The sequence below is a fragment of the Somniosus microcephalus genome, chromosome 2 (assembly GCF_052327205.1).
Source record: "Somniosus microcephalus isolate GS21.2 chromosome 2, FLI_Smic_1.0, whole genome shotgun sequence".
Lineage (NCBI taxonomy): Eukaryota > Metazoa > Chordata > Chondrichthyes > Squaliformes > Somniosidae > Somniosus > Somniosus microcephalus.
In genome coordinates, this window is record NC_140988.1 from 24,107,776 (window position 1) to 24,134,989 (window position 27,214).

The window sequence follows — 27,214 nt, forward strand, 5'->3', positions numbered from 1 at the left end:
CTATATGTGACTCCAGACCCACAGCAATGTGTTTGACGCTTAACGCTTGACTCTGAAATGGCCCAGCAAGCCACTCAGTTATAACAAATCGCTATGAACTGCAGCGGTTCAAGAAGGCGGCTCACCACCACCTACTCAAGGGCAATTAGGGATGGGCAATAAATGCTGGCCTTGCCAGTGACACCCACATCTCATGAACGAATAAAAAAAAGGCAGGAAACAAAGGTTAGAACAGGAGCGCTCAGCACAATTTATGCTCACAGATCAGGAGCTGTCGCTTCCTGTGGGGGAAATGAGGACAATTGAAGGAGAAGGTTATATTAGTACAATTTTTCTTCATGAAATATTAACATTACAAAGTTATGTATTTAAGTTGATCAACATGATTGCATTTATCCCTTTCATAATGTCTATTCTAATTTTTCAAATTTGAACTTTTTTGCACGGACTTGCATCTAAAATAAAGAAAAACATTAGTTTTGTTAACTGGCTTTTTTTTTAAATAATGCATTTTACAACCAAAGGCAGAAATAATATTTATTGCCAAGTTTCTGAAGAGTTATGTTTTATAAACGACGGTAAATACTCCATTTTGTGAATAATCAAATCAATCAAATCAAATCAACTTTTATTGTCATTGTTAGTGCACAAGTGCAGTACAACGAAATGTAGGCTTGCGGCTCCCGAGAGTGTACATTTAGATTAAGATATTTAAACATTCAACATACATTTGGCTTGTAATACATTAACATAAGCATAACCATAATAAAGTGCATTGGCAGATGTGCAGGCTTTAGAGTTTATTTGTGGAGTTCAGTAGGATGACAGCCCTGGGAAAGAAGCTGTTCCTAAATCTGGTCGTACGGGTGCGAATGCATCTGTAGTGTCTCCCAGATGGCAGGAGGGCGAACAGACTGTGGCTGGGGTGGGTAGGGTCTTTGATGATGGACCGTGACCTCCGTAAACAGCGTTTCTGGTATATGTGCTCTATGGTCGGTAGCCGGGTGCCGGTAATGCGTTGGGCAGTTTTGACTACCCGCTGCAGGGCTTTCCAGTCATAGTAGCTACAGCTGCCATACCATACTGTGATACAGTTTGTCAGGATGCTCTCTATTGTGCAGCGGTAAAAGTTAGAGAGGATCAGGGGTGACAGGTTACATCCCTTCGGCTTCCTTAAGAAATATAGGCGCTGCTGGGCCTTCTTCACCAGAGAGGAGGTATTGAGGGACCAGGAGAGGTCTTCCGTGATGTGGACTCCGAGGAACTTAAAGCTGTCCACCCTTTCCACCACAGCCCCATTGATGTGGATGGGGGTGTGACTTCCGCCTTTAGGCTTCCTGAAGTCCACAATGATTTCTTTGGTTTTCTTGATGTTCAGGGCCAGGTTGTTATCGGCGCACCACTTCACGAGATGCTGGACCTCCTCCCTGTAGGCTGACTCATCGTTGTTGGTGATCTGGCCTACTACCGTGGTATCATCCGCAAACTTGATGATGGTGTTGGAACCATGAACAGCCACACAGTCGTGGGTGAAGAGGGAGTAGAGGAGGGGGCTCAGCACACATCCTTGTGGGGCCCCCGTGTTCAGGGTCGGGGGGGGGGGGGGGGAGGTGTGGTTACCTAATTTGACAGACATTCAAATTCAAATAGAACTACATTCCTCAGCTTGAGACACTTTTCAGTCCTGGTGCGCCACCTGCTGGTTCTCTTCTAGTAGAATTTGGGAGGAAGGGCTCTGATTGGCAGAGGTATTCCACCCCACTCCCACAATCTAATTGCTTGGGCGCCTTTTTATACTCGGAGTAACTATTGCCAATGCGGGAATCGCCAAATCGCGCATACGCCATTGTCAAATCACATCCTGGAGCCGCCTAACTTAATTTCCAAAATCATTCTAATGATTCTAAAAAGAGCGGGGGAGTGGGATTAATTGGATAGCTCTTTTAAAGAGCTGGCACAGGCACGATGGGCCGAATGGCCGCCTCCTGTGCATTTCGGGCTGCGTTATCAACATCCGTAATCGCCTGTCCCCTAATGGTGCTCGGTATATGTTCCCCCTTCCTCAGCTTTTGCTCTTTTTTTGTATCAAAAAACCTCTGTGTTGCTATGGATTTCATTGTGAAGTCATGTGACAAGCTCGTGTTATCATGGAGAACACATATCTGTCACACTGTGATTGTGTTCATTATCCTTTTGGCCAAGTGACTCACAGATTTAATTAAAACAAGGGGCTGATTTTCACTGTGGGCTGATTTTGGGCGGGCAGCGAGTGTTGCGATCGTGCTGCCTGCCTGATGTCCTTGGCGAGGGGCCCAAACCATTTTGATGGCTGGGCCTCATCTGCATAACACTGGCAAGCTGTCAGTGCACTGTCACATGCAGCTCACCGGTCAGGTGGTGGCGGGGGCCAAGCCAGACGTTCAATATTAAAGGGGGTGGGTGGCAATTGTCGGGGTTGGGGTGGGTGGGGGGGGAAGGAGTATAGGCTGGTCCCAGAAAAATCTGAAAAAACTGATGACTTACTTGTTTTCAGCGCGGTCGGCAGTGGTTCCTTTAAGAGCCACTGGTTAGGCCGCTCAACACCTAGAACCAATAGGTGGATTGTGTGTGTTGCATGGTCCACCCATTGGTACCTCAGAATTGCATCGGGGTCCTATAACTGGCCACTTCATTATTATAAGGACTCCTGCCTAAAATAGGTTGGTGCCTGGGCACCCCCCATGTGAAGGCCCCAACAAAAGTGCCAGTTGGTAGATTGGGAGTGATAAATTCAGCCTCAAACCTTTGGAGTGCTGCTGCCCCATCCCCACCTGAAAACAGGGATGAAAATCGTCCTCATTAATTTTATTGGTGGTTCGCATAATGTGATGTGTGTTCAATGGGATTACTCAGGCAACACTTGTATTGTAGGAATGGTCAAATTCCTATCTAGAGATTGAGTTCGACGCAGGCAATCAATCAAAAAGGTTTTTAATGTCAAACTAACGAGTTTAAACAGATTGATGCAAGAGAACTATGAATACAGGTCTTAACAGGTCGGAAGCTCCACGAGGACTGCCTGGGCGGTTCCGTGGATGGCGTCATGACGTCATCACGTTTTTCCCGCGTTTGGGTGATCACGTGATTACCGGCATGACGTCATCGCATTTGCCCGTGCTCTGAAAGGGGCCGCGCACTGTACATGCAAACAGTATATACAATGGTACAGATTTAGTCTGTAGCTAACACATCGTTAAAGGGAATTATGTACAGTTGTTCCGAGTCCCTCAGTGGCTCTGCCACAGTATAATATAAGGGGTTCGATTTTCCTCTGCCTAGCACCCCATTGGCAGCAGGGGAAATTGGAGTTGAGAGTTGTTGCGTTGGGTCTAGTTAAAAATTAATTCTCTGGACCACTGGCAAGGCCGGCATTTATTGCCGATCCCTAGTTGCCCTGAGAAGGCTGTGGTGGGCCATCTTCTTGAACCACTGCAGTCCATGTGGTGAAGGTTGCTCCCACAATTCTGAATCTTTGTAGTGGCTTTATACAACCGAGTGGTTTGCTATCCCACTTCTTCAGAGGGCAGTTAAGAGTTAACCATGTTGGTGTGGGACTGGAGTCACATATAGGCCCGACTGTGCAAGGACAACAGGTTTGCTTCCCTAAAGGATATTGGTGAACAGGTTGGGTTTTTAGGACAATCCAATAGCTTCATGATAACTATTACTGATACCAGCTTTTTATTTCCAAGTTTTTTTAAGCTGAATTTAAATTTGCAAACTGGCATGGTGGGATTTGAATTCACATGTTCTGGATTATTAGTCCAGGCCACTGGATTACTAGTCCAGTAACATAACCACTGCACTACCATACCCTGTATTATGCCCCTCTTGTGCCCTATATTGTGCTTGTGTTGAAACTCCATATTTCAGCCTCTCCAATCAGGTTTGCACCCCTGCTACAGCACTGAAACAGCCCTTATCAAAGTCACAAATGACATCCTATGTGACTGTGACCATGGTGTACTATCCCTACTAATTACTCATCCTTCTCGACCTGTCTGCAGCCTTTGACACGGTTGACCTCTCCATCCTCCTCCAATGCCTCTCCTCCATTGTCTGCCCTCGCTTGGTTCAATTCCTATCTATCCGGTCGTAGCCAAAGAATCTCCTGCAATGGCTTCACTTGCCGCTCCCGCACCATTAACTTGAAATCCCCCAAGGATCCATCCTTGCCCCCACCTCCTATTTCTCATCTACTTGCTGCCCCTCGGCGACATCATCTGAAAGCACAATGCCAGATTCCACATGTATGCTGACGACACCCAGCTCTACCGCACCACCACCTCTCTCGACCCCTCCATTGCCTCTGATTTGTTATGCTGCTTATCCGACATCCAGTAGTGGTTGGGCAGAAATTTCCTTCAATTACTATTGGAAAGACTGAAGCCTTTTTCTTCAGACCCCCACTACAAACTCTGTTCCTCAGCCACTGATTCCAACCCTTTCCTGGCCACTCTGAGGCTGAACAAGACTGTTCGCTACCACAGCATCCTATTTGACCCCTAGCTGAGCTTCTGACCCTACATACTCTCCATTACCAAGACAACCTACTTCTGGAATATTGCCCATCTCCTCCCCTGCCTCAGCCCACCTGCTGATGAAACTCTCATCAATGCTTTTGTTACCTCCAGAGCCAACTATTGCAGCGCTCTCCTGGCCAATCTCCAACCCTCTAAACTTCAGCTCATCCAAAACTCTGCTACCCGTATCCTAACTTGTATCAAGTCCCATTCATCCATCACCTGTGTTCGTTGACCGACATTGGCTCCCGATCCAGCAATATCTGAAATTTAAAATTTTCATCATTGTGTTCAGATCCCTCCATGGCCTCGGCACTCCCTAGCTCTGTAATCTCCTCCAGTCCTAGAACCTTCAGGGAACTCTGCACTCCTCCAAATCTGGCCTCTTGTGCATCCGCGATTTCCTTCGCCCCACCATTGGCGGCCGTGCCTTCAGCTGCCTAGGCTCTAAGCTCTGGAATTCCCACCCTAAACCTCTCCGCTTCTCTACCTCTCTCTCTTCCTTTAAGATGCTCCTTAAAGCTACCTCTTTGACCAAGCTTTTGGCCACCTGTCCTAATATCTCCTTAAGTAGCTCGTGTCACATTTTGTTTGATAACACTCCTGTGAAGCGCCTTGTGACGTTTTACTGTGTTAAAGGTGCTATATAAATGCAAGTTGTTGTTGCTGATGTATATTACCCGGCCATCCCTTGATATAGGTGGGAAGCACCTGCCTGAAACAGGTCTGTGAATTTAAATTCTATTGTGATGACACACAAATGATGTCCATAGAATCATATAAATTTAAAGCAAAGAAGGAGGCGATTCAGCCCATCGGGTCGGTCAGATGAAAAAGAGCTACCCAGCCTAATCCCACTTTCCAGCTCTTGGTCCATAGCCCTGTAGGTTGCAGCACTTCAAGTGCATATCCAAGTACTATTTAAATATGATGAGGGTTTCCACCTCCACCATCCTTTCAGGCAGCGAGTTCCCGACCCCCACTACCCTTTGGGTGAAAAAAGTTCTCAACTCCCCTCTAATTCTTCTAACAATTACTTTAAATCTATGCCCCCCAGTTATTGACCTCTCTGCTAAGGGAAATAGGTCCTTCCTAGCCCCTCTATCTAGACCCCTCATAATTTTATACACCTTAATTAAGTCTCCCCCTCAGCCTCCTCTGCTCTAAAGGAAACAACCCCAGCCTATCCAATCTTCCTCAACTAAAATTCTCCAGTCCTGGCAACATCTTCATAAATCTCCTCTGTGCCCTCTCTAGTGCAATCACAACTTTCCTGTAATGTGGTGACCAGAACTGTACGCAGTACTCTAGCTGTGGCCTAAAAAGTGTTTTATACAGTTCAAGCATAACGTCCCTGCTCTTATATTCTATGCCTTGGCTAATAAAGGAAAGTATCCCAGATGCCTCCCTAACCACCTTATCTCTCTGTGCTGTTACCTTCAGGAATCTGTGGATCTGCACTCCAAGGTCCCTCTGTTCCTCTACACTTCTCAGTATCCTACCATTTATTGTGTATTCCCTTGCCTGGTTAGCCCTCCACAAATACATTACCTCACACTCTTCCGGATTGAATTCCAGTTGCCATTTTCCTGCCCAGTCCATCGATATCTTCCTGCAGTCTACAGCTATCTTCCTCACTGTCAACCACACGGACAATTTTTGTATTACCTGCAAACTTCTTAACTATTTCCCTACATTGAAGTCTAAATCATTGATATATGCCACAAAAAGCAAGGGACCTAGTACTGAGCTCGGCAGAACCCCACTGGAAACAGCCTTCCAGTCACAGAAACACCTGTTGACCATTATCTTTTGCTTCTTGCCACTGAACCAATTTTGGATCCCACTTGCCACTTTCCCTTGGGTTTTTACTTTCCTGACCAGTCTGCCATGTGGGACCTTGTCAAAGGCCTTGCCAAAATCGATGTAGGCTACATCAAACGCGCTACCTTCAATGACCCTCCTTGTTACCTCCTCAAAAAATTCAATCAAGTTAGTCAGACATGACCTTCCCTTAACAAATGACTCTTCTTGATTAAACCGTGCCTTTCTAAATGACGATTAATACTGTCCCTCAGAATTTTTTCCAATAATTTGCCCACCACCGAGACCAGGCTGACTGGCCTGACTCGGTCTATCCCTTTCTCCCTTTGCAAACAATGGTACAACGTTAGCTGTCCTCCACCATCACACATGTAGCCAGAGAGGTTTGGAAAGTGATGGACCAAGCCTCTGCTATTTCCTCCCTTGCTTCTCTTAACAACCGCATCCATGTCAGAACCCCATCCATGTCATTTTCCGGAGTTCCTGCCTGGCAGATGCCCAAGAGAAGAACTACCCAGAGAGAGAGTAGGCATTACAGGTTGGGGTCAGCCCTTTCAAACTGGAGGAACAGAAAAGGGGCTGCCAGAGACCTCCCAGCGCCTCCAGAACAGTCAACTGGGATTGGTAATGGGCATGCAAGGAGAAGCATATTGCTGTATGTATTCTTATATGTACTGAGAGTGTACATATTCCTGTAAGTGTATGTCACTGTATGTACTGAGCATTTATCATTGCTTGTATTCCTGCATTTACCAAGTGTGTATGTCATTGCTTATATTCCTGTATATAGTGATCATTGTATGTATTCCTGTATATACCGAGCATGTACATATATTAAATATATTCCTGTATATGCTGAAAACTTGAAATAATCAGCTAAGCAGAAACAAGGAGACACGAGTATGTGAACACATTTTATTCAAGTTCTCTTTCTTCTTCTACAAAACAATGTATGCCATAAAAACATGTTAACATTGTGACAATAGCAATCATGAAAAACAAGATAGCTGGCAAATAAAATTAACAAAGCATCTACCAAACCCACGACCTTCACCACCTAGAAGGACAAGGGCAGCAGGTGCATGCGAATACCGTCACCTCCAAGTACCCCTCTAAGTCACACACCATCTCAACTGGGACATACATCATCGCTGGGTCAAAATCCTGGAACTCCCTACCTAACAGCACAGACCTTAGTCTGCAGGGGATCAAGGCAGCGCCTTGCCCACTACCTTCTAGGAATGGGCAATAAATTCTCACCTTGCTAGCGATGCCCATAATCTTAGAATTATTATTTTTTTAAACTCCTCTTTCTACACCTGTATCTCTATCTCTCTATGTGGGGTGACGTTGTGAGTAAACTATCCAGATATTCCGCCACCCTCACTTATGCGTCGGAGTGTCGCTAACTTGCTCTTGAGCTCAACAACTCTGAGCCAGTGAGTCACGGTATAGACATTTCCCAAAGGTGTGGTGATCCGGGACAGTCTCTGTCCACAAATTCCTACGTTCTGCAGTCCAGACACACTGCCGGTGCTGCCAGTATGTATTCTTTCTTAAATTTATTCGTTATTTACTAATCGCTAGTGCCGATTCACATTTAATGCTAAATTAGGTTTATCAGAATGGATTTAATTTGATTTCTATTAGCTACTTCTAGTGCTCAGTTTAGTATATTTAGCCTATTTACTTAAAAAGGTGATGGTTAGGTTTTCGCCCTTGCCTTTCCTGGGTATCGTTTAAGTTAAAGGAGCCCCTTAATCTACTCTATAGTTAAATACTAAAGTGAGAAGAAGTAACTGAACACTCAGCTTTTTTATTCCGCCGCTCTTTCCACTGCTGACGAAGGGTCTTCGCCCTGAAACGTTGACTGTTTCTCTCTCCACGGATGTTAGTTTTTCCAGTGTTTTCTGTTGTTATTTCGCTCTTTCCACTGCGTTAGCAATGACGTCACTTGTCAGATTCTTCACCTGCGAACAACGTTCCCCCCGACGGTGTGCGGCTGTGCACTGATCACGAGGTCCCGCGCAGGCCGCTCACCAGCTGCTGGAATAGATATGGCGCATGCGCGGCTGCACAAAGCACCTGTGAACAACGTTCCCCTGAAGGTGTGCGTCTGCGCACTGATCGAGGTCCCGCGCAGGCCGCTCACCAACTGCTGCTGGAATAGATATGGCGCATGCGCGGCTGCACAAAGGGCCCGCGCAGGGAATAATAAACGAAGGGGGGGGGGGGGCTTTGCCCGTGACGTCACCGCTCGGACCCCCCGGAGTTCGTTTTAACGGTCATCACCGGGCTTCTCCCACAATGCTGCACTCTGATCATTATTTTTTTTATCGACTTAAAATGTTTTAGGACCAGATTTTCCTTTTCAGGGTAAAGTTCGGATGGGGCAGGATTTCCCTAACCCTAAAAACGAACGGCGGGCTCACAGTGGGACTCCTGGCTACACACCCCCTGCCGGTGCTGCACTGAATAGCAGCACCAGAAGAGGCTGCCAGCCATTTAAAGGGGCAGCCAGCCATTTAAAGGGGCAGAAGTACCCAGCAAAAAAAAATCAGCATCCTAGCAGGCCCTTGGCAGAGATGGAGGAGCTGCACCCATAAGGTGAGTGGGAGACCAGAGTCGAGGCAGAGGAGGCCATTGCTTTCCCGGGCCTACCGCCACCTTTCACCTGGCGGTCCCGGGATTGTGGGCAGTAACGAGGGCGGACCTCAAGAAAATCCATCATTGACCCCGGGCCTCATGCCTGCACCAGCATTTGCATGCAACAGGTGGGGAAGGAGCTGCCAGCGTGACGATGGGGCGAGGGAAATCTGGGTCCAGTTACTGCCAATTTTGTCTCATTCACTGCTCCCATTTTGGGCAAGATTATGGAGAATAATCCAGCCCTTAACCTCCAAGTACTGGACAAAATTTACAAATTTTAAACTTGTTTAATTACCCACAAACTAATTTGAATATTTATTCAACCCACTGTTTAAATAACAATGGTAAAATAGTAATATAACAGATCACTCAAAGCTAAATCACCTGAACCCTCAAGAAATAATATAGCTAAATGATTTGTGTAATCTTATTCTTTCTGTATCTCACACCCGTTGAAGGTGCCTCCTAAGTAAAGAAGTAACTGATCTGCCTTCAGGAAACTGATCTATGGCTTCTTGATATTTTAGACCCGCCCTCCAAATATGTTTTGCATCATTGGGGGCAAATTACACGACATATTCTCCAAACATGGCCGGAATGCAAATATTAAGAGTGGTGTAGTGCTGAGATTAAGAGGCTTTTTTTGCATAGATATAATTACCTGTCCTTTGGAAATGAAAATGCCTGGGCCTGTTTCCCAACAGTTTCACCAGTGTTTGTGGCACCACAACTGTAGGGAGCTGGAAGGTGTCTGTGCTACCATGGGTGGATTCCGAGTGGCCATGTGGTTCATACTGCTGGAAACTATGGTGCTTTGCCATCATCTGGGTGGCATGTTCCAGTGTCTGGACTGCTGCTAAATTATGCTCAACTCATTGAAACTTATAAAATTCCAACAGGACTAGACAGACTAGATGCAGGAAGGATGTTCCTGATGGCGGGGGAATCCAGAACCAGGGGTCATAGTCTAAGGATAAGGGGTAAGCCATTTAGGACAGAGATGAGGAGGAATTTCTTCACCCAGAGAGTGGTGAACCTGTGGAATTCTCTACCACAGAAGGCAGTTGAGGCCAATTCATTAAATATATTCAAGAAGGAGTTAGATATATTTAAGGCTAAAGGGATACAGGGAGAAAGCAGGGACAGGGTTCTGAATTTGGATGATTAGCCATGATCTCATTGACTGGCAGAACAGGCTTGAGGGGCTGAATGGCCCACTCCTGCTCCTATCTTCCACGGTTCTATGTTTCTATACTTCAATACCACGTGTTCTACAGTAATATTGCTGGGTTAAACTTAAATTCTGCTGTATTATACTGTAATGTTGCCTCTGGACAATAATATTGTATTATACTATAATGCTACCTCTGCATATTATAATAGTGCTGTATTTAAAGTCCTTGAGCTGCTTTAAGTGGCAATTTTAGTTGGATTTTGATGACTACAATTGTCCTAGTGGCTGCTAGAGTGAAAGGATGTTTTGGCATTCTATCAACTTTAACAAGGGAGAGCTGGAGGAGATACAAGAGGAGGAGGAGCTTGTTTGGGAGAAGAGGCCTTCCCAACCAATGACGACAGCACAGTGGATGAGGCGACAATGACTTAGTTCCACCTCCATCACCAAAATGACCAGAAGCTCAATGACCTGACTGGGATAGCCAAGGTCAGAGTAACCACCCACACCTGCTGCTTCGAAGCATCTGTATGTCCTTGTCCATGTCAGTGCATTTCACTTCTCATAAAAAGTCATAAAAATACATAGAAGCAACACAGAAATAGTTGCTTCACCCAACCAGTCTGTCGCTACTTAACCTCCATGCGAGCAAATAGTTTTAATCACATTTACCCACCCGGTTCCCATATCCATTCAACCCTTCTTCCTTCATTTCACCTATCCAATCTAATCTCAAGTGTTAACATAGTTCCTGCCTCAACCATTAACCTTGAAAGTGAACATCACAGCCTCATAACTCTGAAGAAGTTTCTCCTGCCCCAAGTTCTAAATCTTGTCACTGCTTCCCCAAGTACCCTGCCACCTTGGAACCCTGAATCCTGACATTTGTGCCATTGCATCACTATTTGGGCTGCAGGCCTACAGATAGAAGTTTGGATTGGATTGTAAAAGGCTGGCCAGCATAATTTTTTTCCTCCATCCACTAACCAGCATGCTCAGCACCGTAGATTATGCGGTCTCTGTAGGGGTCATGCTTTTCACATTGCTTCTTCCCCTTTCAAAAGATGACACAGGCAGAAGAGGACAGTCAACAATGAAGAGAAGAGGAAGGCAATGGAGGGAGGCCAAACTTTCCTTAAACCTCTGACCACCCCTTACTTCAATGCAGAAGAGGCTGTTGAAATTCTGGGAGGACTGTGGCGCTAGGGATTTGACAAGGAGAAGTAGGAGGGCCTGTGCCAGCTGAAGGCTTCTTACCTTTTTCTGAAGACTCCATTTGGTTCAGAACTACCACACCCCAAAAGCTTCTACTGGTGGTTTCCAGATGAGGCCTTGTCTGCAAGCAAGTGCATAAGAATTTGTGCTGCCAACACCATTCTACACCCCCCCCCCCCACCCCCTCCTCCTATCGTCATCCCTAGGTACTCTAGAAAATCAGGATGCAATAGGAGGAAGAGCAGCTGAGCCCATCTTTGTCCACACTTGACATTGCCATCACTGCCATGCTCCCTTTCACAAGCCTCAGCTTAGAGACAAGCCCCCAAGGGACCTTCAGTCAGTTTAGAGCAGGGAACAGCACAGAGTAACTCTCAAAGCATTATTTTGGAGGTTCAGCAGAGCGCCAGTGACTCCTAGCCAACTAGTTTACTCTGGGCATCATGTGATTCATCTGTACCACTCGAGGTAATTACTGGGGGGTTAAATGGTGAACCGTGACTTCTAATTCTCTTTTTTTTTCTTGTGGGGAACAGCCTAGCCGCGTCTCATTGATGTTAGGTAGGCAAATGTAGCAACCAATTTGCACACAGCAAAGTCCCACAAACACCAAACAAGAATGGGCCAGGACTCCAGGAGACCCTTTCTCCCGCTTTCAGAATTCCTGTTCTACCTGGACCCCTCCCCCTGGCCTCTTACCCTCTCTAGCTCTTTCCATCGCTAACTGCCGCCATGATATCGGCCGTCTCCATTTCTCTGCTCCCCTCACTCACTCCAACCTACCTCCCTCAACTTGCAGCACTCCATTCTCTCAGATCCAACCCGGACAGTCATTAAACCTGCTGACAAGGGTGGTGCTGTTGTTGTTTGGCGAACCGACCTCTACCTAGCGGAAGCTGAACGCCAACTCGGACACCTCCTCCTACCTCCACCTGGACCATGACCCCACTACCGAACATCAAACCACTGTTTCCAAGACTGTCACTGACCTCATCTCCTCTGGAGATCTTCCCCCCACGGCCACCAATCTCATAGTTCCCGAACTCCGCTTCTACCTCCTTCCCAAGATCCACAAACAGGACGGCCCTGGTAGACCCTTCGTTTCAGCCTGTTCTTGCCCCACGGAACTTATCTCTTCCTAGCTCAACTATCTTTTCTCCCCTTGTCCAGTCTCTTCCCACCTACATCCGCGACTCTTCGGACACCCGCCGCCACTAACAGTTTCCAGTTTCCTGGCACCAACCGCCTCCTTTTCACCATGGACGTACGATCCCTCTACACCTCCATCCCCCACCAGGATGGCTTGAGGGCGCTCTGCTTCTTCCTTGAACAGAGGCCCAACCAGTCCCCATCCACCACCACCCTCCTCCGCCTGGTTGAACTTGTTCTCACATTGAACAACTTCTCCTTTGACTCCACTCATTTCCTCCAAATCAAAGGTGTTGCTATGGGTACCCGCATGGGTCCTAACTATGCCTGCCTTTTCGTGGGATATGTGGAACACTCTTTGTTGACTATTTCTCTCTCCATGGATGCTGAGTTTTTCCAGCATTTTCTGTTATTTCAGATTTCCAGCATCTGCAGTATTTTGCTATCCTCCAGGAGAAACTCTTGCTCTTCCTTGAAAAAGTGCCATGGGATCCACTTGAAGAGGCAGAGGCAACAGTGCTACTAACTGAGCCAAACTGCCACAATACGAACAGCTCAAGCTCATATATTGAATATACTACACCCTGCTTATGCACCGCAGATTTAACTCTCCCCATCTAATGAATGCTGGAGAAGATGTGACAAGCTCCTACACAATTTCTGGTTCTTCTGAAATCCAACCATTCTGGGATACAACAAAACCCATCACCAAGATCCCCTCAGACCCACTCTCCTGCCTGCTGGATCTGCCCTGGATGCTTGAGGAGTGTTGGAGATATATAAACTAACAACTCTCAATGCTAACAGTAAGAACATGCATCCCTGCTACATCCAACCCCTTGCACCACAAATATATAGGTGAAGCACTCGCCGCCTGTGATGCCAATCAGCTGTGGCTCAGTGGGTCGCACTCTCGACTCTGGGTCAGAAGGTTGTGGGTTCAAGTCCCACTCGAGACAAAACTCCAGGCCAACACTCCAGTGCAGTGCTGAGGGAGTGCTGCACTGTCGGAGGTACCGTCTTTCGGATGCGACGTTAGACTGAGGCCCCGTCTGCTCTCTCAGGTTGACGTAAAAGATCCCATGGCACTATTTTGAAGACGACCAGGGGAGATATCCCCGGTGTCCTGGCCAATATTAATCAACGAAACAGATTATCTGGCCATTATCACATTTGTCGGACCTTGCTGTGCGCAAATTGGTTGCCACATTTTCCACATTACAACAGTGACTCCACTTCAAAAGGACTTCATTGGCTGTAAAGCACTTTGAGACATCCAGAGGTCATGAAAGGTGCTATAGAAATACAAGTCTTCCTTTCTTTGAACTGTAAAAGTAGTGAGTCTCAAGGACTTCTTTCCTCAAGTCCCCCCTCATCAACCACACCACCCCTGCACAAGGAGAACAGGCGGATACAGGGCTGTGACCGATAGTCTGTGTGTCACTGGAAAAGTAGACTTGGCAAATGGAAACAGTAGGTTTGTTTATTTAAGAAGGGAATGAAAGGCTTACAGTACTCCTCTTCAGTTTCAAATTATATATTATTTAATGTCTTGCAGATAAATGATTTAACAATTGCACTTAAACCCAATAAAGAAATTCACTCATCCAACGATCACATTAACTGTGAAATTAGCATATATTATAATTCATGTAAATGAGTACGCCCACACCAACGAGACTCAATAATCTATTCAAAAGAAGAAATCAAACGCATGTTGAACTCACACAAATAAACCAACGTTACTGAAAGGAGGCATTATGCTCACATATTCACACTGAGCACAGCCGGTGAAGAGAGTGTAGCCTGTAGCAGTGCAGATCGACGTCATGGCGATGCTTTCGGCAGTGTTTACCAGTCATTAGTCTTTGACAGATCCACATTCTGGAGGAAATCCTTCTGATTGTCTCCACTTTGCATAGCGCTGCTTAAACCATTGCTAAGAGATACAAACAAAGCTGAGAGATCATTGTTCTCAAGTAATGGCGATGATCAATTGGCAGTGCGTGCTGCCATTAGGTTCAAGTTCAACAACTTAAATCATCGGCGAACTGGCATTTGGATCCGGTCATACAATGTTTAAGGCCAACATCAGCAGGTATTACAAATCTGATGTCTTGAAATCTGCTAAAGTACATTTATAGAATCGTTGATCCAATCAAGAGCTCAATTACCATCAATTTCCTTGCATGTCAACTAGGTTTTATACAGAACAGCATATTATAATCAGGCTCATAACTTCCTGTGGCGAACACTCAGTATTCCGAACACTCAGTATTCCCATTTAGAAGTATATATATTCGGGTAATTATAGGGTTAAATAGGAAGTAACAATGGCTGAATGGATGTGGCACTTATAGGGTTAAATAGGGATGAACAATGACTGGGAGTGTATGGCACTAAAGTAGTATGGTTGCTGTGGTAAACCGCAGAGCAAAGTTCAGGCTCTAACAGTGCCTGTATCTCATCTGAAGTCGGAGTTACAGACCGAGACACTCCCAAACTTTGTTTATGTAAAATAGAACCAGTTTGTTTTATCGTCTCTGAGCATCTGTTACTGCGGCCGCCATTACCTCCTCTTAAGATTTTCTATTCAGCCTCATCTGCTATGGCAGAAAATGGATCATCTTTCATGGAGGTGACCAAACTTTTTTTTTTTTTTTTTTAAATCCTCATGGGCTTTTTAGGTGTGTATCATGGAGTCTCTGGTGCCAACTATTGGGGTGATGCAGTGATCTGGCACACCCAGCTTGGGAAACTACAGGTATGCAAGTTATGATTTTCCATCCATTAACATAGGAACATATTAAAAATTAATTGATGGAAAATTACAGCCTGTGTATCCACAAGTTTCTCTGATGTGCTCCCTGTGAGCACCACTCCCCACTGGTGCTGAAATCCACGTTCCTGTTCATCTACACAAACCTCGAGTTGCTTATGCCAACAGATCGTGGTGTTCCACATGAGGATTGATCCACCAATGAGGCAACAGGTCTAAAAACAGCCTTTTCCAAAACTAGAGGGCCACAGGACAAAACCAAACGAATAAGAAATAGAAGTAGAAAAATAGAACTGCATTGTTTGGGCCTTGTAGGCCATAGCTTTATATTATCTCCAGTAAGCTAGAGTTTTAAGAAAACCAGCTGACAGGGACAAGGAGTATACTGGTTACATTATAGGGTCAGCCTTCTGAAGCTCCACTCCCGCAAGCAGTCTTGCTCGATGGGAGCTCCGAAAGGAAAACTGGGATCCGCTGATCTACACTCCTATTAAGCGAGACCAGGGTCGCCAACTCGGGTTGGACATATTCCTGGAGATTATCATGTAACCTCCCACCTCCAACTGCTCTGCCCTGGTCTAACAGTCTCCCCCCCCTCTATCTTCAATATTTTTATAACAAATGAAAGTGTTCAAAGAAAACAAAATAAAAACCAATATTTTTAATGCTCCTAGGATTTTTCTCTAAGGGTGCAGTATCCAAGATCTTTAGTTCCTGGAGACTCCAGGACAATCATAGGATTACATCGGATTTACGGCACAGAAACAGGCCATTCGGCCCAACCAGTCCATGCCAGTGTTTATGCTCCACTCGAGCCTCCTCCCGTCTTTCCTCATCTAAATCTATCAGCAGAACCCTCTATTCCCTTTTCCCTCATATGCTAGTCCAGCCTCCCCTTAAATGCTTCTATACTATTCGCTTCAACCACTCCCTGTGGTAGCGAGTTCCACATTCTCACCCCTCTTTGGGTAAAGAAGTTTATTCTGAATTCCCTATTGGATTTCTTGGTGACTATCTTCTATTGACGGCCTCTAGTTATGCTCTTCCTCACAAGTGGAAACATTCTCTCTGTATCCACTCTGTCAAAACCTTTCATAATTTTAAAGACCTCTATTAGGTCACCCCTCAGCCAGCCTTCTCTTTTCAAGAGAGACCCAGCATCCGTTCCCGATAGGTATACCCTCGCATTGGCAACCCAAACAAGATTCAGTTTACAACATTTACATATATATTTTGAAAGACCAAGAATTAGCCACAATTAAATACAGAATTGAATATAAATCAATAGCATGGATAGGAAGGACCTATTTCCCTTAGCAGGGAGGTCAATAACAGGGGGCACAGATTTAAAGTAATTGGTAGAAGGTTTAGAGGGGAGTTGAGGAGAACCTTTTCCACCCGGAGGGTGGTGGGGGTCTGGAACTCACTGCCTGAAAGGGTGGTAGAGGCAGAAACCCTCATTGCATTTAAAAAGTACTTGGATATGCACTTGAAGTGCCGTAACCTACAAGGCTACGGACCAAGAGCTGGAAAGTGGGATTAGGCCGGGTAGCTCTATTTTTTGGTAGGCACAGACCAGATGGGCCGAATGGCCTCCTTCTATGATTCTATGACTGCCTCGATCTAGAAGCTACCTAAATGTGCCGGAGTTGTTTCAATGCACTGGAAAGAATGGATAACAGTCTGTTAACATAAAACCAAATCAATATTTATATTCATAGGATATACAGCACAGAAACAGGCCATTCGGCCCAACCAGTCTATGCTGGCGTTTATGGTCCACTCGAGCCTCCTCCAGTCTTTCCTCATCTAACTATCAGCATAACCCTCTATTCCCTTCTCCCTCATATGCTTGTCCAGCCTCCCCTTAAATGCATCTATACTATTCACTTCAACCACTCCCTGTGGTAGCGAGTTCCTCATTCTCACCACTCTTTGGGTAAAGAAGTTTATTCTGAATTCCCTATTGGATTTCTTGGTGACTATCTTATATTGATGGCCTCTAATTATGCCCTGCCCCACAAGTGGAAACATTCTCTCTGTATCCACTCTATCAAAACCTTTCATAATTTGAAAGACCTCTATTAGGTCACCCCTCAGCCTTCTTTTTTTCCAACATTTCAGAACTGGAGTCAAGTTGGGAGTCCCATGGCTCCCCAGGGGACTCAATGGGCGCCTCGCAGTGCCAGGTGGCGTTCTGTTTTGAGCCGGCGCTCGGGGTGTGTGTGTTTCACCTACCGCTGTTTCCTCCTCTGACAGACCGCATTCCGCCGCAACCAGCATCAGAGACGAGGCGTCTGGCTGTTTCCTTCGGGCGAAATTTTCTTCCAACAGCTGAATCTGATCGTCTTTCAGTGTCAAAGTGTCCAAGGAGCCGGATCTGCCAACAGCCGAACTCTGTGCTCCGCTCCGCTCCATCCTGCTAGGTTCCGGGAGGCTTATCTGCGAGCAGAAATAAGGGGAAGGGGGGGGGGGGGGGGAGAGGGTAGATTGTGATGAGCCGTCTTTATTTACGGAGTCTGAAACTCAATGCCAACCCCGAGAAACACTGCCTGCCTCTGGCTGAAAAGTCTCATGCTGAACAATTATCACACCCTGGTGAAATAGTTTGTGACTTGCATCTGTTGAAAGACACTGGCGTTATCCCTCCGCACTCGACCCAAGCAAAGACTGCCAGAGGCATTTTACAAATTACACAGTCAAATATTAAATCACAGCTAGCTGGTTCCGCCGTTTAATTCTGCAGTTACTTAAACCGCGTCTGGTGACCTGTAAACATGCAGAGTGGAGGAGAAGGCGGTGTTATCGGCACTGTCGTTTATATCAACTAATGGAAACGAGGTAATTGATGGTGCTCCCTTACCCAAACTTTATATCCAAACAATAAATTGCCTTCACTTGACGTTGCTCGGCTCGGTGCAAATCAGCAGTGGGGAATTGGAGCCCACGAGTTTCCTAAAGTAATTCCCAGATCTCTCTGGTTACCATGCAGACTGATTGTTTGCGACAGACCTTCAATACAAAATTGAAACGAGAGAGGGCGGAGAGAGATACCAAGTGAAAGTGCAGCTCCGCATTGCAGGGCGTGAATTTCAGAGTGAATTCAGGTTTAATGAGATATTGGGCTTGACCCACAGCAAGTGACACAGGATCAGATGCCAATTCATTAAGGCATTGTTTTCCTGCAGTGGCAGAAACATGATAAGAGTAAACGGATAAAGTAAAGAAAGCCTTGCATTTATATAGCACCTTTCATGACCTCAGGACGTCCCAAAGCGCTTTACAGCCAACGAAGTACTTTTGAAGTTGTTGTAATGTAAAGTAAAAACCCAGGCGTTGTTTCATTTTGTGTGGCTGAAAGAAAATGTTTCCAAATTCTACTGATTTCCCTCATTTAAATGTCTCCTTCCCACTTCCAGCTGCCCGACACCGCCCACTGTCCCCAGACTAAGATGTTTGGAAAAGAGACCAAACGCAGGTTGGGTGACCGCTTTGCGGAACACTGCCGTTCAGTCCGTAAGGGGGACCCCGAGCTCCCGGTGGCCTGTCACTTTAATTCACCGCTCCATTCCCACTCAGACCTCACCGTCCTCGGCCTCTTGCATTGTTCCACGGAAGCTCAGCGTAAGCTCGAGGAACAGCACCTCATCTTCCGATTAGGCACTTTACAGCCCTCTGGACTCAACATAGAGTTCAACAATTTTAGATCATAACCTCGGCCCCTATCACATATATATATATATTCTTTTTTTTAATCCACAATTTTTGTTTGTGTTTTTTTCTTCCTCCCTCCCACATGGCAGCTGTCTTTCATTCTGCCAGCGCAATTCACACCCCATCTAGAGCCATCCTTTGTTTCTTAACCTGTCCCATTACCACCTCCTCTCGCCTTGAATGTCTCTTAATCTCTCCTGCTTTCTATCCTATCACTGACCTTCCCTTTTGTTCTTTCATCCCCTCCCCCTTTTCCCAGCCCCTAAACCTGCTTCCCATTTCCTGCTTTTTTTCCAGTTCTGACGAAAGGTCATCGACCTGAAACGTTAACTCTGTTTCTCTCTCCACGGATGCTGCCCTGGCCTGCTGAGATTTTCCAGCACTTTCTGTTGTTGTTTGGAAAGCAAGCTCGCCCAGGCTTTCCAATAAGGGTTCACGGTCGAATAATTAAAGATGGGTTTTCCATTGACACAAATGGAAGCACACTATTCGGGGGGCGGGGAATACCGAAAAATACAAGAATGGGCACTTAAAGGCCTGAAATATTTACTGGGGGAAATCTGCAGGTCTCCTCAAAGCCCTGCAGCCCCCAGGCTTCCATGAGTCTGCTGGACACTCAGCATCCAGACCACCCAAAACAAACCAGCGCTCTTGCATAAGCAAATAAAACTCCCGCCTACTTAAGATGAGAGCATCAAACGTCGATCCCAGGCCTGACCGGAAATTGGAGCATAGCCCTAAATGAGTTGAAATTCAATGGGGCTGATTTCTTGTCAGATTTCCTGCAATTAAGGGTGGAAGCAAGAAGAAAAGTGGCCCCATTGTGGTTGGGATACCTCCAAGGAAGCATCCAGCATTGTGGTTAGTCAGGCATTCGCACATATTAGTAACATCATGGGGCCCGCTGTCCCAGCTTCCTTGAGAAGAGGAGCCTCCACCAGCACTAATCACCTGCCAAAGTGAGACCTGCAGATTCCAGTGTCTAGGTACCAGAATGTGTGCACAGAACATCTCTGGTGCAGCATAGCCTGCCTGGTCGCTCTCTGTTGGTCCAACTCTTCCTCAAAACACCTTAGATAGGGGAAAACCCACTGCTGCCAGCATTAATGATGTGGGCAATAAAAACCAATTAGAACAATTGGCACAAAGGCTCATGGTAACCTAAGTGTTAGCAGAGGAAAAAAGAAGAAAAATAGCTAAGCAATGGCTGAAAAACACTCATTATTATGTTCTTCCCATGACATTTCCTGGCAACTCTGGACAATCCATCCATTTCAAATGGGCCTGACACCGAATGGACGTGCTGCATGCTGAAACATTGGCAAATGGTGTGCAGGATGTCCCTGCCCCAAATTAATATGTAACCTAAGGTCCTACCTGTTTGGGAACACAAAATATACATCCCCAAATTGGGCAATCGCCAATCAAAAAATGCTCCCTGCTGTGCCTTGGTTCTGTGAATGCCTTTCTGTCACTAGCAGTTAAACAATGTACAACAGTGGATTGATTGAGTGCCCTCAGCAATCAGAGAACGAACCTTTTATTCATACTCTCTGTCTCCTACACCCAGCCAATTAACAACCTATGTCACAAAGTTACCTCCAATTCCATGTGCACTCATTTTTGTTAATAATTTTTGTTAATGTGGAACTGTATCAAATGCCTCTGGAAGTCCATATAGACAAGACACTCTCCTATCCACCTAGTGACCTTCTCAAAAAATTAAACTGGATTATCCTGAGAGTTGCAGGGGAAAGGAGATGCAATTGGTGGTAAGAGAGTGAAGCTTATAGCTTGGCCTTCCTGATGCTGAGTTGGGACTCATCAGGCCTTGGTGTCGGACAAGCAGTCTGTCTCTGCAGAGGTAATCGAGAGGTTATGAGAAGTGCTGGAGATGTTTAGGGAGAGATTGGTGGAGAGGTTATCATCATTGTATATGTTAAAGCTGACTTGTGCTTGTCAATGATATCACCAAGGGGCAGCATGCAGATAAGGAAGAGGAGAAGGCTAAGGATAGGTCTGTGGGCGACCCTACAGCTAGCCCATTTGGCCAGACAGCCCTGCCTCCAGTGCTAATCCCTCAACATTTGGAGCACAATCAACACTGAGAAATCACAATACAAAAGGGATAAACGTGTCAGACAAACAATGTAAACAAGTACACAAGTAGCTCTATGCAGCTAAATAAAATTGATGCATTTTCATTATATCTTGCAGTCTGTCATTCTTTCATGGGTGCAAAAAAGAAAGTGTCAGAGGGTTGATAACCTGTTCCCAGCTGCACTCACAGGGAACGTGGGATCACAGAGCTAGCCCGTAGATGCTTGAAAGACAAACAAAGTGGCTGACTTCTAAGATGTTCCTAGTGGTGCCTGGCAGCTCCTAGTGGTATAACATTTGAAGGCAGTGGTGACCTTCACTGCCACTGCAATGTGGATAGTTGACTGTCTGCAGTCTTTGTGGAGCAGATGGGAAGTCTCAGTTACGGCCTCCCTAGTGAGCTTCCGCCTTCCTCATGTACGACTCCTTCGCCATGCCCAGCTTGCTGACTCTTGCACTCTTGACCCACTTCCTGGCAAAGTAATCTGCTGTAAGTCATATAACTCCCATTCTCTCTGCTCTCTTGGTCCATCCACTGATGTAATGCATCTTCCAATACTTGCTGCTCTTGTGCGCTCATGTCTATTTCACTTCATTCACCAGTGTGGTGATACCTGTACTATGAAATATATCCCATCATTAAGCTCACTAATTCCACCTCTTACCCCCAGCTAAGGAAATCTGCATGAGTTATCTGCACTATTAAGGACCTTAGCAAGGCCCGAAGTAACAAAAATGATCCTTTTTACTAACTTTTCGCTGCCTTTTTTTAACTTCCTTTTAGAGGAGAAGGAATGCTGAGACTGGCATTAATTGCTGAGGAAGGCAAAATAGTAAAAAGACAAAGTTAAAAGCTCGATATCTGAGTGCACGCAGCATTCGTAACAAGATAAATGAGTTGACGGCACAAATAGATACAAATGGGTATGATCTGATCGCCATTACAGAGATGTGGTTGCAAGGCGACCAGGGCTGGGAACTGAATATTCCAGGGTATATTATGATAATTCAGAAAGAAAGGAAAGGGAGGTGGGGTGGCTTTGTTGGTAAAAGATGGTGTCAGTGCAGTGGTGAGAAGTCATATTGGCTCAGAAGATCAAGATGTAGAATCGGTTTGGGTGGAGATAAAAAATAATAAGGGGACAAAGTCTCTGGTGGGCGTAGTCTACAGGCCCCCGAACAGTAGCAATACTGTTGGCCAGAGTATAAATCAACAAATAATGGAGGCCTGTAAAAAAGGTACAGTAATAATCATGGGTGATTTTAATCTCCATATTGATTGGACAAATCAAATTGGCCATGGTAGCCTGGAGGAGGAGTTCATAAAATGCATCTGGGATGTTTTCCTAGAACAGTATGTAATGGAACCAACCAGGGAGCAGACTATCTTGGATCTGATACTATGTAATGAGACAGAATTAATAAATGATCTCACAGTAAAGGATCCTCTAGGAAAGAGTGATCATAGCATGGTTGAATTTCAAATTCAGTTGGAGGGTGAGAAAGTTGTGTCCCAAACCAATGTCCTGATCTTAAACAAAGGCAATTATAATGGCATGAGGGCAGAACTGGCTAAAGTGGACTGGAAAAACAAATTAAAGGGTAAGAAAGTTGAAATGCAGTGGCGGACATTTAAGGAGATATTTCATAACTCTCAACAAAAATATATTCCAGTGAGAAAGAAAGATTTTAAGAGAAGGGAGCACCATCCATGGCTAACTAAGGAAGTAAAGGATGGTATCAAATTGAAAACGAAGGCATACAATGTTGCCAAGATTGGTGGGAGACCAGAGGATTGGGGAATTTTTAAAAACCAGTAAAGGATGACTAAAAAAAAATAAAGAGAGAGAAGATGAATTATGAGAGTAAGCTGGCAAGAAACATTAAAACAGATAGTAAGAGCTTCTACAGGTATATAAAAAGGAAGGGGGTAGCTAAAGTAAACATTGGTCCCTTGGAGGATGAGACTGGGGAATTAATAATGGGGAATGGGGAAATGGCAGAGACTCTGAACAAATATTTTGCATCTGTCTTCACTGTAGAAGACACTAACTACATCCCAATAATGGATAATCAAGGGGCCACAGGGAGTGGGGAACTAAAGATAATCACTATCACTAAGGAAATAGTACTTGGTAAAATAATGGGACTAAAAGACAACAAGTCCCCTGGTCCAGATGGCCTGCATCCCAGGGTCTTAAAAGAAGTGGCTGCAGAGTGGATGTATTGGTTGCAATATACCAAAATTCCCTGGACTCTAGAAAGGTCCCAGCGGATTGGAAAACCGCTAATGTAACACCCCTATTTAAGAAAGGAGGGAGACAAAAAGCAGGAAACTATAGACCAGTTAGCCTAACATCTGTCGTTGGGAAAATGCTGGAGTCCGTCATTAAGGAAGCAGTAGCAGGGCATTTAGAAAAACATACTGCAGTCAAACAGAGTCAGCATGGTTTTAGGAAAGGGAAATCATGTTTAACAAATTTGCTGGAGTTCTTTGAGGATGTAACAAGCAGGGTGGACACTGGTAAGCCAGTGGATGTGGTGTATTTGGATTTCCAGAAGGCATTTGATAAGGTGCCACATAAAAGGTTACCGCATAAGATAAGAGTTCACGGAGTTGGGGGTAATATATTAGCATGGATAGAGAATTGGCTAACTAACAGAAAGCAGAGAGTCAGGATAAATGGGTCATTTTCTGGTTGGCAAAAGGTAACTAGTGGGGTGCCACAAGGATCGGTGCTCGGGCCTCAACTATTTACAATCTATATTAATGACTTGGATGAAGGGATCGAGTGTAATGTAGCCAAGTTTGCGGATGATACAAAGATGGGTGGGAAAGCAAGTTGTGCAGAGGACTCAAAGAATCTGCAAAGGGATATAGACAGGCTAGGTGAGTGGGCAAACATTTGGCAAATGGAGTATAATGTGGGAAAGTATGAGGTTATACACTTTGGCAGGAAAAATAAAAAAGCAAATTATTATTTAAATGGAGAGAGATTACAAAATGCTACCATTCAGAGGGACCTGGGGGTCCTTGTGCATGAAACACAAAAGTTAGCATGCAGGTACAGCAAGTAATCAAAAAGGCTAATGGAATGTTGGCCTTTATTTCAAGGAAGTTGGAGTATAAAAGCAGGGAAGTCCTGCTACAACTGTACAAGGTATTGGTGAGACCACACCTTGAGTACTGCGTACAGTTTTGGTCTCCTTATTTAAGGAAGGATATACCTTGCATTGGAGGAAGTTCAGAGATGATTCACTAGGTTAATTCCAGAGATGAGGGGTTTGACTTATGAGGAAAGGTTGAGCAGGCTGGGCCTATACTCATTGGAATTTAGAAGAATGAGAAGTGATCTTATCGAAACATATAAGATACTGAGGGGGCTCGACAGTGTAGATTTAGAGAGGATGTTTCCCCTCGTGGGGAAATCTAGAACTCGGGGGCACAGTCTCAGAATAAAGGGTTGCCCTTTTAGAACTGAGATGATGAGGAACCTCTTCTCTCAGAGGGTTGTAAATTTGTGGAATTCTCTGCCCCAGAGAGCCGTGGAAGCTGGGTCATTAAATACATTTAAAGTGGAGATAGACATATTTTTGCAAGATAAGGGAGTGAAGGGTTATGGGGAGCGGACAGGGAAGTGGCTTTGAGCCCAAGATCAGCCATGATCGTATTGAATGGTGGAGCAGGCTCGAGGGGCCAAGTGGCCTATTCCTGCTCCTATTTCTTAAGTTCTTATGAACAGTCCATTGTCACTTTCTGCTGACATGCGTGCTGTTCACTTATTGTCTACCTTCTCGCTAAGATTAATGAAGCCAGGAATGTCACACCACTCAGGATTATCCTTTGGGTTTAAACATCAGCTTGTAGGATCCAGTTTTGGGCAACCAACCTTGATGCATCACTCTCCCATTTTTACAATTTGTTTATACAGAGGGAGGTTAGAGTATGGAATTCTTTGCCACAAACTCTTGTTGAAATACATTCCATGTGACCTTTCAAAAGGGAAATAGAGATCTGCGTTAAAAAGAGGAATATCAAAGGGTATGAATAGCGAGCAGAAGAGTGGGATTGGAGTAGATGGCTGATCATCCATTTACTTCACAGACTTGACTGGCTGAATAAACAGTTTCTATGTGGGATCGTCCTATGATTCTATGCTTCAGGATTCATTCTCTAAAGGCTCGCCAGGCTCTACTGTTGCTGTGGAAACCCCAGAGAGAAAACGTGCAGGCACCACCTCCCCACGTTTACTTGAAGAAGCTGTCTTTGCCCAGTGGCAGAATCATCATGCCACATCGCCGTGTGACTACGATGTCATTGGTTCCTTGTTTTCACTATAGATTGCGACTGATCGAGGGTGACCAAAGCCTCCGCAGTTGGCTGCGCGGCTACAGTGTAAAAGCACCTCTGGAGAACTGATGAAACAACCTGCTAGCAGCTGATTGAATATAAAACACATAAAACAGGATCTATAAATGTTGACCCATATCACAAGCTTTTGTTTAACTTGCTCACTCTTTGAAGGGTTGCATTACTCTTCAGCTGAACTGGTCTGCTGCCAACAGTGTTGTAATGGACTAGGCTTCGCATAAAGTTTCTGGCATCTGAGGAACAAACAGTCATTAGATTATTTGCTTTTCCCAGGGCACGTTTTCAAGAATCAATGGCCTAGAAATTCAGTAGCGTTCGCCAGCCGTTAACGCCTTAAGAGGGGTAGATTTCCAGCGCTAGGCACTTAGCGCCTGGGTGCAGTCCGAACTGTGCCTACGACCAACTTCAGTTGACATTTAGCGCCGGCGCAAAGTGTTTGCGCCCGCTCAGCTGCGCGCGCAGCTTATGACGTCATTTCGTCGTGCAACGCTGTTTGTGCGCCCCAAACCGGAAATTCAGTGGCGCCCGCCCAATGTGGGCGTGGCGCTGTTAAGAACTGTGAACTGGAATGCAGCAGAGGCCCTGCGTGCCTCGGGGAGCGCTAATTAAAGGGCACTTAGACTGAACTATAAAGGCCAGCCATTTTGCTGCCATGACTTTAGTGCTTTGGATTTCTGGACAGAGACCAAGGAACAGACCTTACTGATTTGGGACAACATAGGAGAGGTATTTTTGGCTTCTGGCCAGAGCTTGGAAATTAGACTCATTGTGATTTCACTGTTTGCAAGTTTATTATGGGGGCTGCATGGGGTTCCAACCCTCAGTTCCAGCATTATGTGCGAAGGGCTCGCAGACGCTGTGTGAGAGGACCAGCCATGCCTAGACGCAGAGGGGCCATCAGGCATCAGCAACGTAGGCCTTACCCACTCAGGGAATACCGGCAGCAGGTGTCCTATCTCACCATGACTGCCGCGCATTGTGTTAAGAGGCTGCGCTTCAGAAGGGAGGTGGTTGCAGAGATCTGCCAGCTGCTTCACAGAGATCTGCGTCCACAGCTGATGTGCAGGACGTCTCTGTCGGTGGAAGTGAAGGTCACGGTGGCTCTGAACATTTATGCAAGCGGCTCCTTCCAAGCCGCTGCTGGGGACATAGCGAACATCTCCCAGTTCGCCGTGCATCGCTGCATCCGGCAGGTCACCGATGCCCTTTTCGCAAGGAGACACCAATTCATCTCCTTCCCCATGACCCTAGAGAGGCAGGAGCAGCGTGCAGTCGGATTTGCCAGGATCGCCGACTTCCCCATGGTGCAGGGCGCCATTGACTGCACGCATGTGGCTATGCGGGCACCTATCGACAATGCCGAGGATTACCACAACCGGAAGGGCTACCATTCCCTCAATGTACAGCTGGTGTGTGACCACAGGCAGCGCATCCTAGCTGTCAATGCCCGCTTTCCAGGAAGCAGCCACGATGCATTTATCCTGCGCCAGACTACTGTGGCTGACATGTTCGAGGCACAGCCTCCACCAAGGGGATGGCTTATTGGGGACAAGGGCTACCCTTTGTGTACATGGCTCATGAACCCGCTCCGCGCGCCCAGCACCCCTGCGGAGGAGGCATACAACGAAAGCCATCAAGCCACAAGGAACATCATAGAGCAAACGATTGGCATCCTC

The 27,214-nt window shown here is 45.8% G+C and overlaps 1 protein-coding gene across 6 annotated transcripts in view; it reads right to left on the reverse strand.

Annotated features, from left to right (window-relative positions):
• Nucleotides 1-7,281: 7,281 nt before the first annotated feature.
• LOC147122604 (homeodomain-only protein-like) overlaps nt 7,282-27,214 on the reverse strand; it is a 174,556-nt gene continuing 154,623 nt past the window's right edge. The window contains exons 1-3 of one of the 6 annotated variants that reach the window (XM_086007531.1): nt 20,033-20,114; nt 17,591-17,794; nt 8,212-14,512 (exon numbers count right to left, since the gene is read on the reverse strand). In XM_086007531.1, coding sequence (XP_085863657.1) covers nt 14,435-14,512; nt 17,591-17,794; nt 20,033-20,077 — 327 coding nt within the window. In that variant the 5' untranslated portion in view covers nt 20,078-20,114 and the 3' untranslated portion in view covers nt 8,212-14,434. The other 5 variants (XM_086007538.1, XM_086007545.1, XM_086007560.1 and 2 more) reach the window with 5 other exon arrangements.